This window comes from Suncus etruscus, chromosome 19, assembly GCF_024139225.1.
Source record: "Suncus etruscus isolate mSunEtr1 chromosome 19, mSunEtr1.pri.cur, whole genome shotgun sequence".
NCBI classification, from domain to species: Eukaryota; Metazoa; Chordata; class Mammalia; order Eulipotyphla; family Soricidae; genus Suncus; species Suncus etruscus.
In genome coordinates, this window is record NC_064866.1 from 43,273,349 (window position 1) to 43,291,650 (window position 18,302).

The 18,302-nt window shown below is 42.0% G+C and overlaps 1 protein-coding gene across 2 annotated transcripts in view; it reads right to left on the bottom strand.

Annotated features, from left to right (window-relative positions):
* Window positions 1-18,302, bottom strand: part of ZFAT (zinc finger and AT-hook domain containing) — a 159,371-nt gene that overhangs the window by 91,972 nt on the left and 49,097 nt on the right. For both annotated transcript variants that reach the window (XM_049765564.1, XM_049765565.1), the window contains exons 4-6: window positions 15,947-16,097; window positions 10,968-12,424; window positions 9,952-10,184 (exon numbers count right to left, since the gene is read on the bottom strand). In XM_049765564.1, coding sequence (XP_049621521.1) covers window positions 9,952-10,184; window positions 10,968-12,424; window positions 15,947-16,097 — 1,841 coding nt within the window. The remainder of the gene's footprint in view (window positions 1-9,951; window positions 10,185-10,967; window positions 12,425-15,946; window positions 16,098-18,302) is intronic.

An 18,302-nucleotide genomic window follows, 5' to 3' on the forward strand; every position in this document is an offset into this window, starting at 1 on the left:
AACCTCCAAACTTTTGTTAACATCTACTTCCAGAACCTCGACTTTGCTCTCATAGTTCAGATCCAAAAAGTCTAAACATCAAGGAATATAAATTCTGAAATAGCTCACTTAAAACCACAGAGAGTCAAAGATAAAGAAATAAAATTAAAGAAGAGAGAAGAGAAAAACACCTTTCCCCTCACTAGTGCATATGACTGTGAGAATTATGGTTAAGAATTGAAATCAACCTCTCAAAGACTGTACAAGAGTGACATACGTGTAAAGTATAGAGAGAAAACATAACAACTTAGAATTCTGTGCGTTTAAAATCTTCTTTTAAAGGTAACAGAAATAAAAACCTTCTTAGACAACCAAAAATGGAATTTGCCAATAGATCAGCCAGCAAAACATGCTAAAAGAAGTTCACCATAAAATTAAATTAGGCCAGAAACTCCTATTATAAAAATGTTGTAAGATCTTTATAAGGAAAACTACAAAATTCCAATAAAAAGTTTGAAACAGAACAACGTAAGTGGAAAGCTACTCCATGTTCGTGGAGAGGAAGGCACAAAACAGTCAAGATATCTGTTCTTCACAATTCGACTTATAGATTCATTACAATCCCAATGAAAGTGACAAGCTATTTTGCAGATATTGATGAACTGAATGTAAAGGATGTGTGGAAAGGCAAAGACCTAGAAAAAATTAAAGAACTTGACTTCAGAACTTGTATTAAACTACACTGTGCTACCACCATATAAAACTACTAAACTTTCTAAGTAATTCACTGCAGATAATGTGATCTGAATAGACCAAAAAATTAAGAAATAAAATAGAAAAAATTCCAGAATGGATACAGACACTGAAACAATATAATAATCTTTGGCATAGGAGGAGAGGCTATAAAAGAGAGTAATGGTCTTCTAAATAAGAGATACTAGTAAAAGTAAAGAATTGTAAAGCAAAAAGAGAAAAATCATATAGAAAAGTTTAAAACTTTTCAATATTAACTCAAATGCATCAGAGATCTAGAATGCAAAGGTTATACAACTAATAACACAGAAAGAAAGAAATCTCTATGACTTTAATATTATAATGACTTTTTGAAATAATACTTAAGGTGCTCCCAATGAAAGAAATAATTGATTTATGAGATTTCATTAAAATTGCCTTTTCTGTGAAAAAAAAAATACTGTCAAGAGAATAGAAAGAAAAGGACATAAAATAGAAGAAAATTTGGCAAAAAAAATATAATAAAGTGCCTTTACCCAAAACATACCAAAAACTCATAAAGTTTAAGAATAAAAAATACCCCAATTAAAATATGAACCTACTATCTAAATATATATTTCACCAAAGAAATAGAGATGTCAATGAACTATATGAAAAGATAGATATTAACACAACACTGATCACCAGAAAAAAATGCAATTTAAAACAATGAGATACACGCACATACTTTGATCTAGAATACTGGCAACACAAATGTTGGTGGTGATGTCGAACCATCATTGCTGGTGGAAGTTACATGCACTTTGGAAGTTTTCTTTATACATATTTTTTGATTGTTTGGGGTCACACCCAGTAGTCGTCAGGGCTTACTGCTGGATCTTTGCTTAGGGATCGATCAGTCCTGTGGGGCTTGGGGAATAAATGGGGTACTGGGGATTGAACCTGGATCATGTGCAAACCTTTCCTGCTGTCCTCTCTTTGACCTCAGAATACAGCTACTTTGGAAGACATTTTGGCAACAGAGCGTAAAACTAAACACATTCTTACCATAAAATTATAGTTGTGTTTCTCTTAACCTAAAGAGATGAACATATGGCTACACAAAAATCTACACATATGGTGGCCAGGATGTTGTTGAAATGGTAAATCTCAGGCCTTGCATGTGCAAGGCTCTGGTGACCTTCAGAATATTACCAGGGAAAGGACTTGCAACTAAAAACAATCAAAACAAAAACTTGCCGGTCTGGAGCAGTGACACAAGCTGTAAGGTGTCTGCCTTGCAAGAACTAGCCTAGGACAATCTGTCGTTCAATCCCCCGGCATCCCATATGGTCCCCCCCAAGTCAGGAGCAATTTCTGAGTGCATAGCCAGGAGTAACCCTGGAGCGTCAATGGGTGTGACACAAAAACAAAAATCAAAATAGTTGCACATAGATACTTAGAGTGGCTTTATTCGGAATTTCTTAAACTTAAAAACAGCTAATATGTTCTTTAGTATATGAATGACTAAACAGTGCCCCCCAAAAAATTTAAATGTAATTTGGTATCTCTAAGAAATGAATTATTAAGCCATAAAAACATGTGGAGGAAACTTGAAAGCATAAAATGAAATGAAGGCAGTCCATCTCAAAAGGGAACATATTATATGAATACACTAACATTCTGGAAGAGGCAAAACTATGGAGATGGTCAAGTATCTGTGATGTACAAGGGGAGAAGAGAGGGATGAATAGGCAGAGCAAGTAGGAATTTCAGGGCCGTAAAATTACACATCACCCAAACTGCTTCCCTACTGTACTAGCAAGAATAAACCAGAAGAGTGAACTCTAATGGGCATGGGTGATGGTGAAGGGCCAGTGGTGGTTTATCTTCGATAACAAAGACATCACTGCAGTGAAGCGTGTAATTAGAAGGAAAGGTTGTACACGTTTGGACACAGGTGGACTGGAGATAAAGAAAGCTCTCATGCTCAGTTGTTCTGCGAACCGGAATCTGTTCTTAAAAATAAAGTTCATTTTGCAAACACAAACACAGAGATCTTGCCTACAGTGAGTTATCACTACAGTAAAGCGCTCTAAACTGAAACCCGCTGAAATAGTCCTTTCATTATGAAGCTCAGTCCACTCAGCGTGAGATTCAGTGTCTCATGTAGTGAGTGAATGTGCCCTGAGAAGGTTCAAGAGGGAATCTGAACAGGATTCCTCACACATTCTTGTGGATGAGTAGTTGCTTTTGCAGAATGCTGGTGAAGTCCTGCGACACCTTAGGAGGAGAAAGATACCTTATATTCAAAAGCAAAAATAAACAAAGACGCAAAAAACGCGAGTCCCTCTGAACAGTCCACATGCATTTCCTACCAAACATGTCTTCAAACATGCCCACGGGTTGGGATATTCAAATGTCAGGCAGCTAATCCTCCAAGTTTCCTAAGCTTTCTTTTTGTTGTTGTTTGGAGTCACATCCTGTGGTACTCAGGGTTTTCTTTTTCTTTTTTGGTTTTTGGGTCACACCCGGCGGTGCTCAGGAGTTACTCCTAGCTCTGCGCTCAGAAGTCACTCCTGGCAGGCTCGGGGAACCATATGGGATGCCAGGGTTCGAACCAGGGTCCGTCCTGTTGGCCACGTGCAAGGCAAATCCCGTGCCGCTGTGCTATCCCTCCGGCCCCCGTTCTGCACTCAAAGATCCATTCTGAGGGGCTTGGATCCTGTCTACAGTGCCAGGTGTTGAACCTGGGTTAGGTACTCACAAGGCAAACACCCTCACCACTCTGCATCTCTCTGGTCAGTCTTAAGCTTTCTATCAGGCAACGTCTAACTTCCTAAATCATACCAATGGCTCAAGGATCTTGGTACAATCAAGCTTCACCGCCGTGCTCTGCTCTTGACCCTTCTAAGTAACTCATCTTTTCCATAATTCATACCAAGGGTTCTGCTCATGCTGTCATTTTAAAAGATGCCCTGAGTCTGGCATATTGTGGAGGAGGCATGTGACCACCCCCAGTGATTTCTCAGTACTCTCTGCATTAGAGCTACAGGGGCTCAAAAGGGTTTTTAAGGAGTTTAGGGTGATCTCCCTTGAGCCCTTGCTATTTGATTTCGTTTTCCTTTTAATCTCTGAGAGTCTGATAGCAATTTATCTCAGAGCTTATCCACCTCCTTCATTATTTGATGCCTTTGAAGACGGTTAGAAGGACACGGGCGGCAGGAAAGGGGCAGGGAGAAGGGTGGACTCTTAGGACTCGTTTGTTTCTTTGACTTTTCTTTTTCTTTTTTTTCCCAGCTCAGTTCCATACTAGAGATCAAAACGCAAAGACAAAGCAAACTTTAAAGGAGCAGTGGTTAAAAGAGTTCTGGCAGAGGTTCAGTGAGAAGTACACAACATAAAGCTGGTCATAAGAGCCCAGCCCTGAGAGTTTGTTTGTTCTAATGGAAATGCCCTTCAATGACTCACAGGAGCTTTTGAAAAAAAATATGGTGTCAGCAGGAGGCTACCAGCTGGACAGCCCTGGCCTAGGGTGCAGGAATAGTCCCAGGTGGAGGATTCTGGGGGCACCGGACCCCTTCTTTGCTAAACAGCTCTCAAGTCTGAGACTAGCACTGGATAGAGCATATCAAATCTATATCTCCCCCCAGGTATATTTTTTCAGAACAACTACGCTTATAAAATATATGCCTATTTGATACCAAGTTAAGAAAATAAGATAGGGGATTAGACTCTGAATAACTTCTCAAAAACCAAAACAACTTAGTTAAAGATACCTGTACTCCTCTATTGACCCATTTATTCCTCAAAACTCCCAGAGCCTTTTATGTGAGGACAAAGGTGTGAGACACAGACCTTACCCACAAGGGACTCATGAACTTGTCAAAGGAGAGAAGTGCTGGGCTGGAGAAAAAAATAGAGACATGGTATGTGCCTTGCATACAGTCAACCCTGGTCTCATCCCTGGTGTCAGCAGGAGTGATCCCTGAGAAGAGAGCCAAGAACACCCACCCCCAACAGCTGCTGTGTATAATCCCAACACCTAACAACCCCCCCCCACACACACACACACATACACAAAGTTTGAAGAGAAGTGCCAGCACACAAAGCCTGGTAGCACTGCAAGAGAAGAGAAAACAGAGACGATGGAAAAGGGGAAACAAATTGTGATTGATTCGGACATGTTGGAAGAGCCAGAAATGTGTCTCATTTGATAACGAAGTTCAAGAGGCTTCCTTTCCCCTGATAGCAGTTCTATTTTTCCAGGCCATACCTTGTCAGTTCAAAATGTGGTCCTCTTATGAACAAGTTTTATATACCAGGAGCTCTCTGGCACTGCAGACATACTGGATGATACAGAAAGTAGGATCAAGTCAGAAAAGAACAAAATATTTTTGTTGAAAAAATATTGCAATATTGATATATTTCTGAAATATTGATCTGAAATACTGACAGAAATACATTTGAGTTGAGGTTGAGAGACCTATTTTTAAACTTCCATATCTTCATTCTGCTTAAGAATTTTCTTGGGGGAAAAATGATGGATTAAATTTGAGACTACAAAGATAGTCTGAAAGATAGTCGGAAAAATAGCATGGAGGTAGGGTGTTTACCTTGCATGCAGAAGGACAGTGTTTCGAATCCTGGCATCCCATACAGTCCCCCGAGCCTGCCAGGAGTGATTTCTGAGCATAAAGCCAAGAGTAACCCTTGAGCGCTGCCGAGTGCGACCCAAAAACAAAAACAAACAAAAAAAAAAAATTGGGACTACAATTTAGATTTTCAACATGCCTGGGCCATCAATCTGGTTTACAGGTAAAGAGGCCAAGCCCCATGCTAACTCTAGAAATCCCTAGATTAGAAGAGCACCATCTCTTGGACCCATTTTCCCTGACCAAAGTGCTCACTCACCTGGACAATGACACCCATGATGAAGCACACTGACAGTATCTAGTGGGAGACCTTCCTCCACTCTGAGAAAGCAGGATGCAATTTTCACTCCAGTATTAAGTGAATGTGTGTGTGTGTAATTACTTTTCAGCTAACCCTCAACAATATGAGTTTGAACTATGTGTCCACTTAGGCAATGATTTATTTTTAATCAAAATACATCCAGCCTTCCAAATTCAATGCATTCATATCCACTGATGCCACCAACTTCATATGGTTGAATCCACAGGTGTAGAACCCAAAGGCACAAAGAACTGGCTATAGGGAAATTTTGGGTATATGTACATTTGGGCACTCATGAGAATGGATGAATCCTGAAATCAATCTTTCACAGACACTATGAGATGCCTATAGTTATGTTTTGGAAGTAATCAAAGTAATATTTTGACTCGCCCTCCCCCAATGTTAGCAGTCAAACCTTACACATTCAAGGTAAGTACTCCATTCTGAGCATATGATTTTCAACTTGCAGGGAGTACCTGGAACTCCCACACTGTTCAAGGGTAAACTCTGCATGTATATGTGTGTTGATTTAGGATTTAAAATCTAGAAATAAAAGTACATTAGTGATCGCCTATATATTAGAGAGCAAGTAATGGCAGAACGAAGTGCCTCTCCATTGTCAACATTTCCTTGGTATCTTTGACTTCACCATAGGAAAAGTTTATAGGTACAAAAGACAAAAATGTTGTCTTGCTCAAAATACTATAAACCCATCTTCATCAAGCAATAAGGCTATCTCAATAGACTAGCAATAAAGTCCATCTACTTCCTGGGAAAAGGCTTCATTCTTTATACTCCAGTAAATATCAAAGACCTCACTTGTTGGTGCTATTCGTTCTGCCTAGAATTTCCTCCTGTCATTTTCCCATTGCTAAATTCCACTCATCAAGCTCCTCCAGGAAGCCTTCCTATACTCCATTTCGGGCAGCGCAGGAAAGGAAGGTTAATTTTTTACCCGCCCCTATTACCATCCTGCCATTACTGTCTGCTTGCTTAAAGCCTCATAAAACAAAGAGCACCTTGAAAGTAGAACCAGGCATTACTCAGAGTTAAAAATCCCAATTCCCTGCACGTAGAGAATAAAGCCTCCAGCCCATGTCACGGTGCTTCAGAAGCTACAGCCAATACATTCACCTTTGAAAGTACCTCAAATGGAAGAGCTGCAAATATCACCAGGGAAGATGGAAATGAAACTTTAACAAGTTCTAAGAAAATGTGAGCATTAATAAGAACCATGGCAACCTCTTTTTCTTATAAGGTCAACAGAGTCACTCTCCCTTATCCCATCAATTGTTCTCTGCCTCTAGCTTTTGCAGAGATAACTCATTACTGTAGCTTTCAGTGCATCACACAATGATCGGCACAGTGCCTGTTCTCACGGGCTGAAGAATACTTCCACCACCATCGTTCATTAAATGATGGAAGGTACTTAGATACAAGTACCTACGAGGCCTTCCAAGAAGTTTTGGCTGATATTCAGGACTGACCACACCAAAAGTAGGCTGCTAAGGGCAGTGACAAAAGTCTATGGTTCAGATAAGAATGTGGGCTAAGATTTCATTCTGTTCCTTATGGCTTGGCAGCAGAAAGCTCCTTGCAGCCCAATGGAGAAAGTATCTCCCTCACTCTTAGGGGAATAAGAGAATTAAAAGTAAGATCACAGGAGAGCTTGGACCACAAGAGCAAACACACTTGCCTTTACCTGTTCTCCTGTGTAGGGAGACTATTGACTATTCAAAGGAAGACCCAAAACTATAAATTGCTTTAAAAAAACAAAAGCTTCAGGGCTGGAACACAGCACAGTGGGTAGGATGCTTGCCTTGCATGTGGTCAACTCAGATTCAATCCCTGGTAATGATCACGCAAACACCACCAGGAGTGATCCCTGAGTGCAGAGTCAGGAGTAAGCCCCTAGTGCTACAGGATGTGGCCCAAACACCAAAACTAAAATTAAAAAAAAAAAAAGATAAACTTCTTTAACTTCCAGCTTATTAAGAAAAAAAGAAATAATGTGAAACTGGAGTCGGTCATTTAAAAACCTTTTTTGAAGCAGCCCTGAGAGGTCCAGGATATGAGAGGTTCAACACCAGCATCCAGAAGTCAAAAGAAAGCCAGGCTAGACTATAAATCTTTCTGGCACACATAATAGACAAAGAAAAGTTGAGGGGTCAGCGAGGTGGTGAGGTGGCGCTAGAGGTAAAGTGTCTGCCTTGCAAGCGCTAGCCAAGGAAGGACCGCGGTTCGATCCCCCGGCGTCCCATAGGGTCCCCCCCAAGCCAGGGGCAATTTCTGAACACTTAGCCAGGAGTAACCCCTGAGCAGCAAACGGGTGTGGCCTGAAAGACCAAAAGAAAAAAGAAAAGTAGAGAGTTGAAAGTGGCAGGGAAAATAAGCCGTCTAATTTCTTGTCCAAGTCAATCTCTTATCTGTGTTTGAGATTACCTAAATCCAGAGTAACAACTAAATAACAAGTAGAATAGCCGGAGCAATGGCGCAAATGGTAGGGCATTTGCCTTGCAAGCGCTAACCTAGGATGGACCGTGGTTCAATTCCCCAGTGTCCCATATGATCCCCCAAGACAGGAGCGATTTCTGAGTGCATAGCCAGGAGTAATCCCTGAGCATCACCATGTATGGCCCAAAAAAGCAAAATAAATAAAAACCAAGTAGAAGAAATAAGCATAATTATAATGGTCAATGGAATGGTGTTAACTCCATTCCAGGTACTCTCTAGAATGGAATTCCTCACTTCATCTTCATCTGAGGCTAGGTACCAAAGCACAGAGCAACTATGTGATACATTTTGAGGTCAAACTTATAGTAAATTAAGGAATAAGAGTTAAAATCTAATATAGACTGGTTGCTAGTCATAACAACAATAGTCTAGAACCCAATCCTCATGGTGGCCTTACTCCTCTGACTTCTTTTGAGTTACTGGTAAAATCACCTCCATTTTGTCTGCTCTAAGTCAGTACTGGAAGCGATATAAATCTAGCACAATTCTGTAAGAAATGAAAGAACATGCCTTTATTCCACACCTGGAATGAGAGAATGTGTAGCAAAAGGTACCAGATGACAAACAATAATATGAACACATAGGCAAGTTTTTTATCTTTAACCTCATAATAGCCCTAGGAGATTTCTAGTCACATATAATATACATATGAGTTCATGCATATATGTAGAAGTTTATAATCCATGTGTTCAAACATACATGACTATCTGACAAATATGTGTACATAAATTCTGTATACATGTAAAAAATACCTAACATTTTATCCTGTATTTTTTTAATCCTGTATTTTACACAGAGGCTATTAATTCTCAGAAAGCCCAGAGACCCTGTCCAGCATCATACAGCTGTGTGGGTGCTGAAAAAGAATATCTAAATCCAGGCATTTACCCCAAAGTCCACACTCTTACCCTCCCATGAAACTATGAATACCCTGATTTTGCCCTGACAAATTCTCAGTTGACTTTTGTGTAATAAAACAGTAGTGACATATCAACCTTCTGAATGACTTCTACCTTTCTACCTCTGTGGTGTAAAAAGGAGTTTGACCGACACTGAGCCACACCCAGAGCCAGGAGTGCTTGCTTTCTAACTTGAAGACATCTCGAATTGCTTTCGAGTGCCAGCCTCAGGAGCTAGATGAGAATTCACGAGTGAGCAGTCATTCGTTGTGTCACAGGCCTCCTCTCTCCAAAGAATTCAAAAATTCCATTTATACCATCGTGAATAGGAGTGGCCTTTTGAATTACTGAGTTATCATTTCTTCATAAAAGTGCATTCCAAACATCCTCTCACAGAGAGTTTACCACAAAGCATGCAGTGTCATAACAAGAGTGGCCGTCAACACGCCCTGAGCTTTGTATGCAACACAAACACAACGCTGCACCAAATACTTTCCAAGCATCAGATATGTCATCTCTCAACAACTTGCAGTCACCGCTAATATTAGGATCTATGATCAATCATTCTTAGAAATGTCACTTCAGCATGGCTGCTTTACTTCTATTCTGTAGATCTTTCTCTAGGCAACTTTCTCAGTTGCTGGACAGTTGGCTTTGAGAGCTCAGTTTGTTTAACACGGTATTTTTGTTGTGGTTGCCATGTTCTTGGGGTGCTCTCTGTGACAGCAACCCTGGGCGGAAGGAAGCCTCTGGGAACAAAGGGTCTGTTTGGTGAGGAGGATCTCTCTGTTCACACTCTAGACTGCTGCAGACCAGAAGCAGGGAGCTCTATATCTGCATGACTGTGAGAAACCAATGGGGAGTTGGGCTGCCACTCGGGCTTGCTACTTACCAGCTCTGTGTGAACTTTAAGATGTGCCTGTAGCTTATATTTATCTGGAGTCGAGTAGTCACAGCCGTCAGTGGGACACTTCAGCAAGATGTTACTGTGTTTCTGAATGACATGGCGTTTAAGGCAGTTTTTGGTGATGGAAGAATAATGACACTGGGAGCAATAATACAGATGTTCCCGGGTATGGGTGCGGACATGCATATCAAAATGCACTTGGTACCAAAAAAGTTTGCCTAAAAAAATATTTCCACATGAGAACAAGGAAGTTTCTATTATGCTGAAATTGATTCTTTCATTATAATAATTCTTTCATAACTACATTAATCTCCCTCCTGTGCTGGTCCAGGTCACCCTTCCTTTATACTTTCTATAACATTGCTGTCTGGAAGTTACTTTTCAAAGGGAGGAGTTGGCGACTCTTAAGGGCGCTGTAATTTTTGCGAAGTGTTAGAGGTAGGAGAGGAGAAAGCAAGTGTTTCTTGAGGACCAATTACTGTGTCAAATACTATGCACATGCATAAATCAGAGACTCTAAACTCTACTGACGCCTGGAACACCTACATCCTACACTAGGTCTCTAGGAGAATCAGAGGCTGTGTTTTGCACCGGAAGATTCTATCCAGGGCCTCCTTAGAGAGACCTCAGACACATGCAACCCCTCTGTTCCTCTACAGCACAGCTACAAGCTACAGCTCTACCTTAAACTTGGCATGGGTCAGAAGAAAGACTGTTCTTGGTTAAGGTTCTGGCAGAGGCCCTTGGGAAATTCCTCTGTACGCATGCCTTCCCAAACCACCATGGCTTACTGTCCAGCCATCCTGGTGCCTTCACAGAGACTCCAAGTGCTAATGTGCACCGTGGTGGCCACTCACTGCTATCTAGCAAAGAGGAAAGACAGCTCATCTAGGAGGTGTTCTTTGCAATGAGTTATGAGCTCAAATCAAATATGCGGGAATGGAAGGGGCTTCTGGGAATGAGAGCTCCAACCAACTGCACCCCAGAGGTGCCCTCCTTACCACAGTATTCACATTCCAGGTCTCCATACACCTTCCGGATCCTCTCGCACAAGCCAGTGTTCATTTGCCTCTTTTGTAAACCATCCAGGATCTTCATGAATGCAGTGATGCCAGGCCTGTGCTCAGTGGCGGTGACGGAGGTGCAAGAGTCCTGCTGCCTTGTGGCCACATTGCAATCACCAGGTGCTGGGAAGTCAGAGGCCTCTCCTTGGTCTGGCCCAAGACAACTGCTGGGATCTGGAGCATCAGGCTGGAGGTCAGTCACTTTCTGCCTTTCCTGCGGAAGGCCCTCAGCACCAACCCCGGTCTCCGGATTAGCTTCCTCACTTTTGACCTTGGACAGCAGGAGCATCACTTCATCCTCCTGGTCCTGGGTGGAGTCTCCTCCAGAGGGGTCCAAAATCCCCTCAGGAGCACGGTGAGTCTCAGCACCGGGCGTATCAGTTTTCACTAGAAACTCATCTGAAACGACCATAGACGAATGAAGGGCCGAAGTGGCCACTGTGGCCTCCAGGTCACAGCGTGGCAGAACGGGGCTTTCCACCTGGGCCGCGGCTACCTGCCCAGGTGGGAAAGGCTCATCCCCTGGGTTGTCTGACTCTTTCTGTCCCTCCTCAGGTGGGGCATCCCCGGGGCAGGCAGCCTCCTGGGAGGCATTCACCCCCTGGAACACAAATTCCTCTTCGGCTAGCTGCAGCTGGCCCCCCAGGGCTTCCTGCTGGATATCCCTCCCGGGCTCCAAGAGGCAGAAGCTCTGGTTGATGGAACTGGTGAAGACCAGGTGCTCCTGGTCCGCCCCATGGGCCTCTTTGATGTGACCTCGCAGCCTGATGGAGCTGACGAACTTCTTGAGGCAGATGGCACAGACGTACACGAAGGGGTGCTTCCTGACATGCAGCTCGAGGGCCTGGTAGTTGGTGGCCCCGTGGCCGCAGAGCTCACAGGCGAAGGGCCACTTGTCCCCGTGGACCAGCATGTGGCGGTCCCGGTCCAGCTCGTTCTTGAACTTGCGCTCGCAGATGTGGCAATCGTACAGCAGCTGCCGCTTGCCCTCCCTGGTCATCAGGCACAGCTCGTCCAAGGCCTCCTGGACCTTCTTGTCCTGTGGGTCATGGGCGTCTCGGATGTGCTTGATGAGGTTCTTGACATCCGAGTACTTCTTCTTGCAGAAGCGGCAGTGCTGCTTGATCTTCTTGTGCACCCGCTCGATGTGCACCTTGAGGTGGCCCTTGCTCAGGCAGGTGAAGGAACAGTAGTCGCAGCAGAACTTCTCGCCCGTGTGCTTCCGCAGGTGCACGTTGAGGTTGGCCTTGATGGCGCTGGCGTAACTGCACTGGGAGCACTTGTAGGGCTTCTCGTTGGTGTGGATCCTCAGGTGAGCCTGCAGCGAGTGCTTGAACTTGAAGACCTTGTTGCAGTACTCACAAGTGAAGATCTTCAGCTGGGTCGGACCTAGCCTAGAAACAGAGGGCAGCACCATTACATTTGGAGAAGGCACCTTCCAAGGACCCCAGGAGCCTCCAGTTTCTGCTTAGGCATCGAGCACAAAAGACCTAAAAAATCAACTCAACAGGACTGATAGATGAATGTATTTATGAATGTATTCATTCATCAAAATAATGGGACTTGGTTTGACCTGGCACCATGATAAAAGTATGGGTACCTATTTCATACGAGCTCCCCAGTCTGGGTAGAAAGAGGAAAGATGGGCAAGAGCTACACTAAGGTCTGGTTAAAGTCGGTGAGGATGAAGAAATAGAGACACTGAATCTGGATTAAGGTATTTGGGAGAAATTGCTGGAGAGATGTGAGCTGAAATTTGCAAAATAAGGAAAAAGCAAGAAAGGGAGGGAGGGAAGAGTTCAGAATATAACTCATAACCTGTCTACGAGATATTTCGCAGCTGACCTGTACATACTCTGGGGTATTTCGACCTGAAGTGAACTCAATCAGCTCCAGGAGACAAGATACAATCTCTTTGGATTTATTCAATGGCATGAAGCTAGACCTACACATCCACTTAACCAACTGGTGGTGGTGGCACACTTCCTTTGCTGCAAATCTTTTTGTGTCACCCATTTGTGAAAAACTCTAGCACCTTTCCGTTGTCCTTCTTTTGAAGCACAATGACCTAGCCTCAGGATCTGAGCTCTCTCTCTGTGGCACATTAGTAGGAGACTCAGCACGAGTTAACACCATCCTATTTCCTCCCACATTCATAGCAGTAATGGAGCCCATACTCAACTCTATCCATCTTCCCTCTCCTTCTATAATGGCTGGTTTAGCACCCAGACAAAGAATATGAAATTGTTGCCCAAACATCATTAACTTGCACACTACTTATCATTTGTCATTTGATAAATAATTGACAACTTTTCAATTCTCAGAATGAACATAATTCTCATAACAGAGATTAATAAATCATTACTTCTGAATAAATTTGTTAACACTTGTTAATAATATATTTCAGGTGCTATGTGAGATTTTGTAAAAGTGATAGTTGATAAAAAGCATAAAGTCTTTCCTTTTAATTATGGAAATGGGTGTCCTGAATGAGAGTGCAGAAACAATAATAGCTGACAACTACTGAATACTTAGGGACACACGGAAACCTATGCTAAATTTTCACCCCAACTCTGTTATTATAAAGCCAAATTTCAGACTTAAAAATATTAATTCTTCCCTACCCAAGGTCATGTAATTACTAGCTGATGAGGTCAGGATGTGAATCCAAGCAGACTGCCTGCATCTAGAGTCTATACATCCTTCCACATCTTCTACACGACCTGGAAACTCTGTGTACACAAATCCCTTTCCAGTGTGGCTGTATATATAGAGAAGTCCCCCTTTATGGGGCCTCCAGGGACAGAAATTGGTGATAAGCCAAAGAGACAGTAGTCATTCTTCAGCACAAAGCCACATGATCTTGATGTAGCCATTACTTTATGTCAGGGGTCTCAAACTCGCGGCCCGTGGGCCGTTTGCGGCCCTCCGTACAACATTTTGTGGCCCTGCCCTAGAGGAATCTTTTTTTGTTTTGTTTTGTTTTAGTTGTTTGGGTCACACACACACACCCATCCCCCAATGTTCAACGCTTACTACTGACTTTGCACTCAAGGATCACCCCAACTTTGCCTCCTGCGGCCCGCACGTAAATTGAGTTTGAGACCCCTGCTTATGTAGTCAGTTTCTGTTTAATGGACTTAAAGTTTGATCATCTCCGAGCTCCACCGAGTGTGGCCCCAAACAGGAAAAAATAAAGAACAGTGATTTTAATTTCATCAAAGCACCCCACATGACATCCTGTGATAATTGAACAAAAATACATGTGTTGAACACTTTCCATATATTTTGTCATTTATTCATACTGCTAGAGTCAAACTAATGACTAATGTAACTAACACAGGCATGGAGGTAAAATAACTGTGTCAAGTCACAGCAGTGAAAATGTCCTCTTCTTTCTCCCTCCTATTCTCTCTTTCTCCACCTTAGTGCCCAGCACGTAACAGAACAATGCTATCTGTTGAGTTGCTCTCAGTGGGTCCCTCTCAGTAAATTCAGTCTGTTTTGGTCTCTCTGGTGCTAAAGCCTATGTTCTCTTCAAGAATTCCTCATTCTCTCTTTTCTAGACCTGGAAGAAAACTATCAGCAAAAGAGGCTTTGTTTAGGCCCTCACTTAGAAAAAATGTTCCAGAGTTCAGGGGACCAGTTTGCTCTGCCATAAGTACATATTACAGCTGTGATAGAGACAATGAAGAGAGTCTGGAAAACAAGATAGGGGTGGTCCTTTACTGTAGCTGGTGAATAAAACCTCGGGATCTAGAAGAGTTGCTATGTTGCTTTTTTAAATTTTGGTTAATAATAGGGTTTTATGCATACAATGTTCCAACACTACACCCCAGAGGAATCTTTAACACTGACTCAAGTTTTGAGGCATTCATTTCCTTTAAGAGAGAAATGTATATCTCAGAAATTAATTCCAAGGGGCCAGAGTCATGACGCAAGTGGCAGAGGGTTTGCCTTGCATGCACTAATCTAGGACGGACCGGGTCCTCGATCCCCAGCATCCCATATGGTCCCCCAAGCAAGGGGCGATTTCTGAGTGCATAGTCAGGAGTAACCCCTGAGTGTCACCAGATGTGGCCCAAAAACCAAACCAAAAAAAAAAACTAATTCCACAGGTAGATTTAAGGAATTATGGAAAGATGAAGGTACCAAACTTTAAGCCTGCCTTAGTCCATTAAACACAAAGTGGCTACAGAAAGTATACTGTACCCATAAAATGGCAAACATAAAAAGTTTTAAATATCTACAATGAAGAAAAGACTTTCATGGTATATTATGTTTCAAAATTTTTAAAAGTGTATTTAGTATCTTGCACTAGAAAAAATAACAAAATTAAAGCAACATATGTTGGTATGTCACTAAAATATATATATATATATGTATAGATTATGAAACTTGCATACAAGTTAGAGAATGAATTATGGTTTGCTTTAATTCTACATCTTGTGAAATAGTACTAAAAGACTCCTGTGTTGCTTTTAGATGTGAAGAGTTTTCCCCCACCTTCCTCCTTAAAAAGAATAAGTAGGCTGTAAAATACAGTTTTCGTTTCATTATATGTTCGGCTACAAAATAAGCAAAAATAGTGAGACTTTGTTTAAACTTCTACTTACTAATATTACACATACAGCTGGCTTACCTTAATTAAAATGTTTGCCTTTCATGAAGTCAACTGGTGCTCAATTTTAAAAGCCCACCACCCTCCAAACATTCCTTATAACAGCTTGGACTCAGCCGCCATATTAAGGAGTTGATTCTGGGGTTCAATCATGACACCAATACCCTTTGCGAATAAGTTGTCACAAGTGTCCCAATAAGGGCACAGATGTGCCTCCTCTCCTACTCTTTGTGGTGATCGAGTGACCACAGCCTGCCATCACCCAGAACACACTTGAACTACACAGATGCTTTACCTGCTTGACTTCATTGGCTGCTCATATGGTGTCTGCTGAATGGCATACTCTTGGTACCCTCTCCGAGGCGCCAGGTCAGCCGCAGTGGGCTCAGGGTTTGCTGCGCCTGTTTCTGGCGGTCCAGCCTCCACTGGAACAATCTTGGTAGCACCTGAAGTGGAGGAGGCAGAATACACTGTGTGCGTTAAACAGGCACCCGAAGGAGCCTAAAATCTATTCTTGTGCAGGAAGTAAGCCTGAAACGTATATTTCTTTACTGTAGGACAGGGCTTCTTCAATTTCTTCCACTCAAGACCCCGCTCAAGAAATGCAACACATATACTGTCAGAAATACCTCAAACACACCATCGATTTTGACTTAAATTGTTTCCGGAGGTGATGGCTCAGTAGAGCTCTGCCTTGTATGTGTGGGATTCTGGGTTCAAGTCCCTATACTACAATAAAATCCTACTAAAATTAAATAATTCTTTTTTGTCTGGGTCCTGATGGTGTTCATGGGCTATTTCCAACACAGTTCTCATGAAGTAGCTACCCATAATGCTCAAAGGATCATGCAATGCATGGGCATCAAACACGGGCCTCCTACATGCAAAGCATACACATGAGTCCTTGGAATAATCCTCTAAGAATTAAGTTTAGGTCACTGTGCTTTCAGAAACCTTTTACTATTGCCAATTTTTTTACATTCAGCTACATCAGCCTAAATGGGATCATGAGTTAATTCTGTACGCATGTATTTGGTAGAAGGGCAACTGTTCTATCAATTTAAAAAAAAAAAAAACTTACTGAGGAACAATTTTCACTTGATCAATTCTCAATTAATGTATCTATATTTACAAATGGCATGTAATTGTGGATTTGTGTTGTATGCAGCTAACCCATATTCAATCCCCATATGGTCACTCCCCTCACCTCTCTAAGAATGAGCACAGAGTTGGAATAAGCCCTGAGTACTATCAGGTGTGGTCCAAAAACATACAAACAAAAGCCCATATATAGGGATTCTAGAAATGTGGTTAGGTGTCATTTTTAGGCATAAGTTTGTAACACCATCTACAATACTGAGTAGGATCCCAGTGGCACTGGTATTGTGAGTCCATGCACCTCCAGAGTTTAATCTCAGGTACACTAAAACCACAAGTGCAAACAAGAACTATAACAACAAAGGAAAGGAAAAGGAAAAAAATACATGTATGAAGTTGAAAGAAATAGAAACAAGGATGGACATAGAGAAGAGGTAAACGGGAAGGAAGAAGGAAGGAAGGAAGGAAGGAAGGAAGGAAGGAAGGAAGGAAGGAAGGAAGGAAGGAAGGAAGGAAGGAAGGAAGGAAGGAAGGAAGGAAGGGAGGGAGGGAGGGAGGGAGGGAGGGAGGGAGGGAGGGAGGGAGGGAGGGAGGGAAGGAGGGAGGGAGGGAGGGAGGGAGGGAGGGAGGGAGGGAGGGAGGGAGGGAGGGAGGGAGGGAGGTAAGAATTCAGTTTATTTGGAAGATTTTATATAGGACCACATTTAAAACGTTTAAGTAAATGTAAAACTGCATCAAGACAGAATGAAATAGTGAAATTAACTCTAAGCAGGAAATTAAGTGGGCTGGGTTCATTCCCAAATAGATATTACCTTATGTCTTTAGTTTCCACCCTAAAAAAATGAAGGAATTGGAGACAAAAACTCAAAGCTCATCTATATTTGTGCCAATTCTATGATTTAAAGTTATTGAGATCTTTTATAACAGTAGAAATTTTGTGTGTCTGTAATATATATATATAAATGCATGGGAACAAACACGTGTATGTATAAAGTACATTAAAGAAAAGGCACCTTTATACCCCTTGTTTCTGAAATAGCAAAGGAAATCAATTAACTGTCCCCAACTTATAGAAATCTCAAAATGTTAAATGTTCAAGAAATTATTGTAGAAGCTTTTTCTAGGGATGGCTAAGAATGTGAATCTCTCTCCTGGGATTTTCATTTCCCAGAATAATACTTTTCTGAATTAAGGCAAGCCAGACAAAGTGGTTTTCCAGAAAGTTCCTGACTCATGTAATTTTATGTGCCTTTTCTCCACTAATCACCATGCTTTGCATTAGAGTATATAAAGGCATTTATTCATCTTTTTTATTTTAAATAAGTCACTGTCCTTGAAATCTTAACCTTGTTTTTTTTACTTTATTTGATAATAATGAAACATAAATAATTGGTTGTATGCTAAAATGTTGAAATCTACTATCATAAAGTTCTTTTCTTATAAAGTGCCCCTTTCTAGATTTTTTCCTTATTGCAGGGGAGGGGACTATCATTAAGGGAGTCACACCTGATGCCTGATAGTGAGGGGGAAGGGTTTGGTGGTGTCCTGCAGGG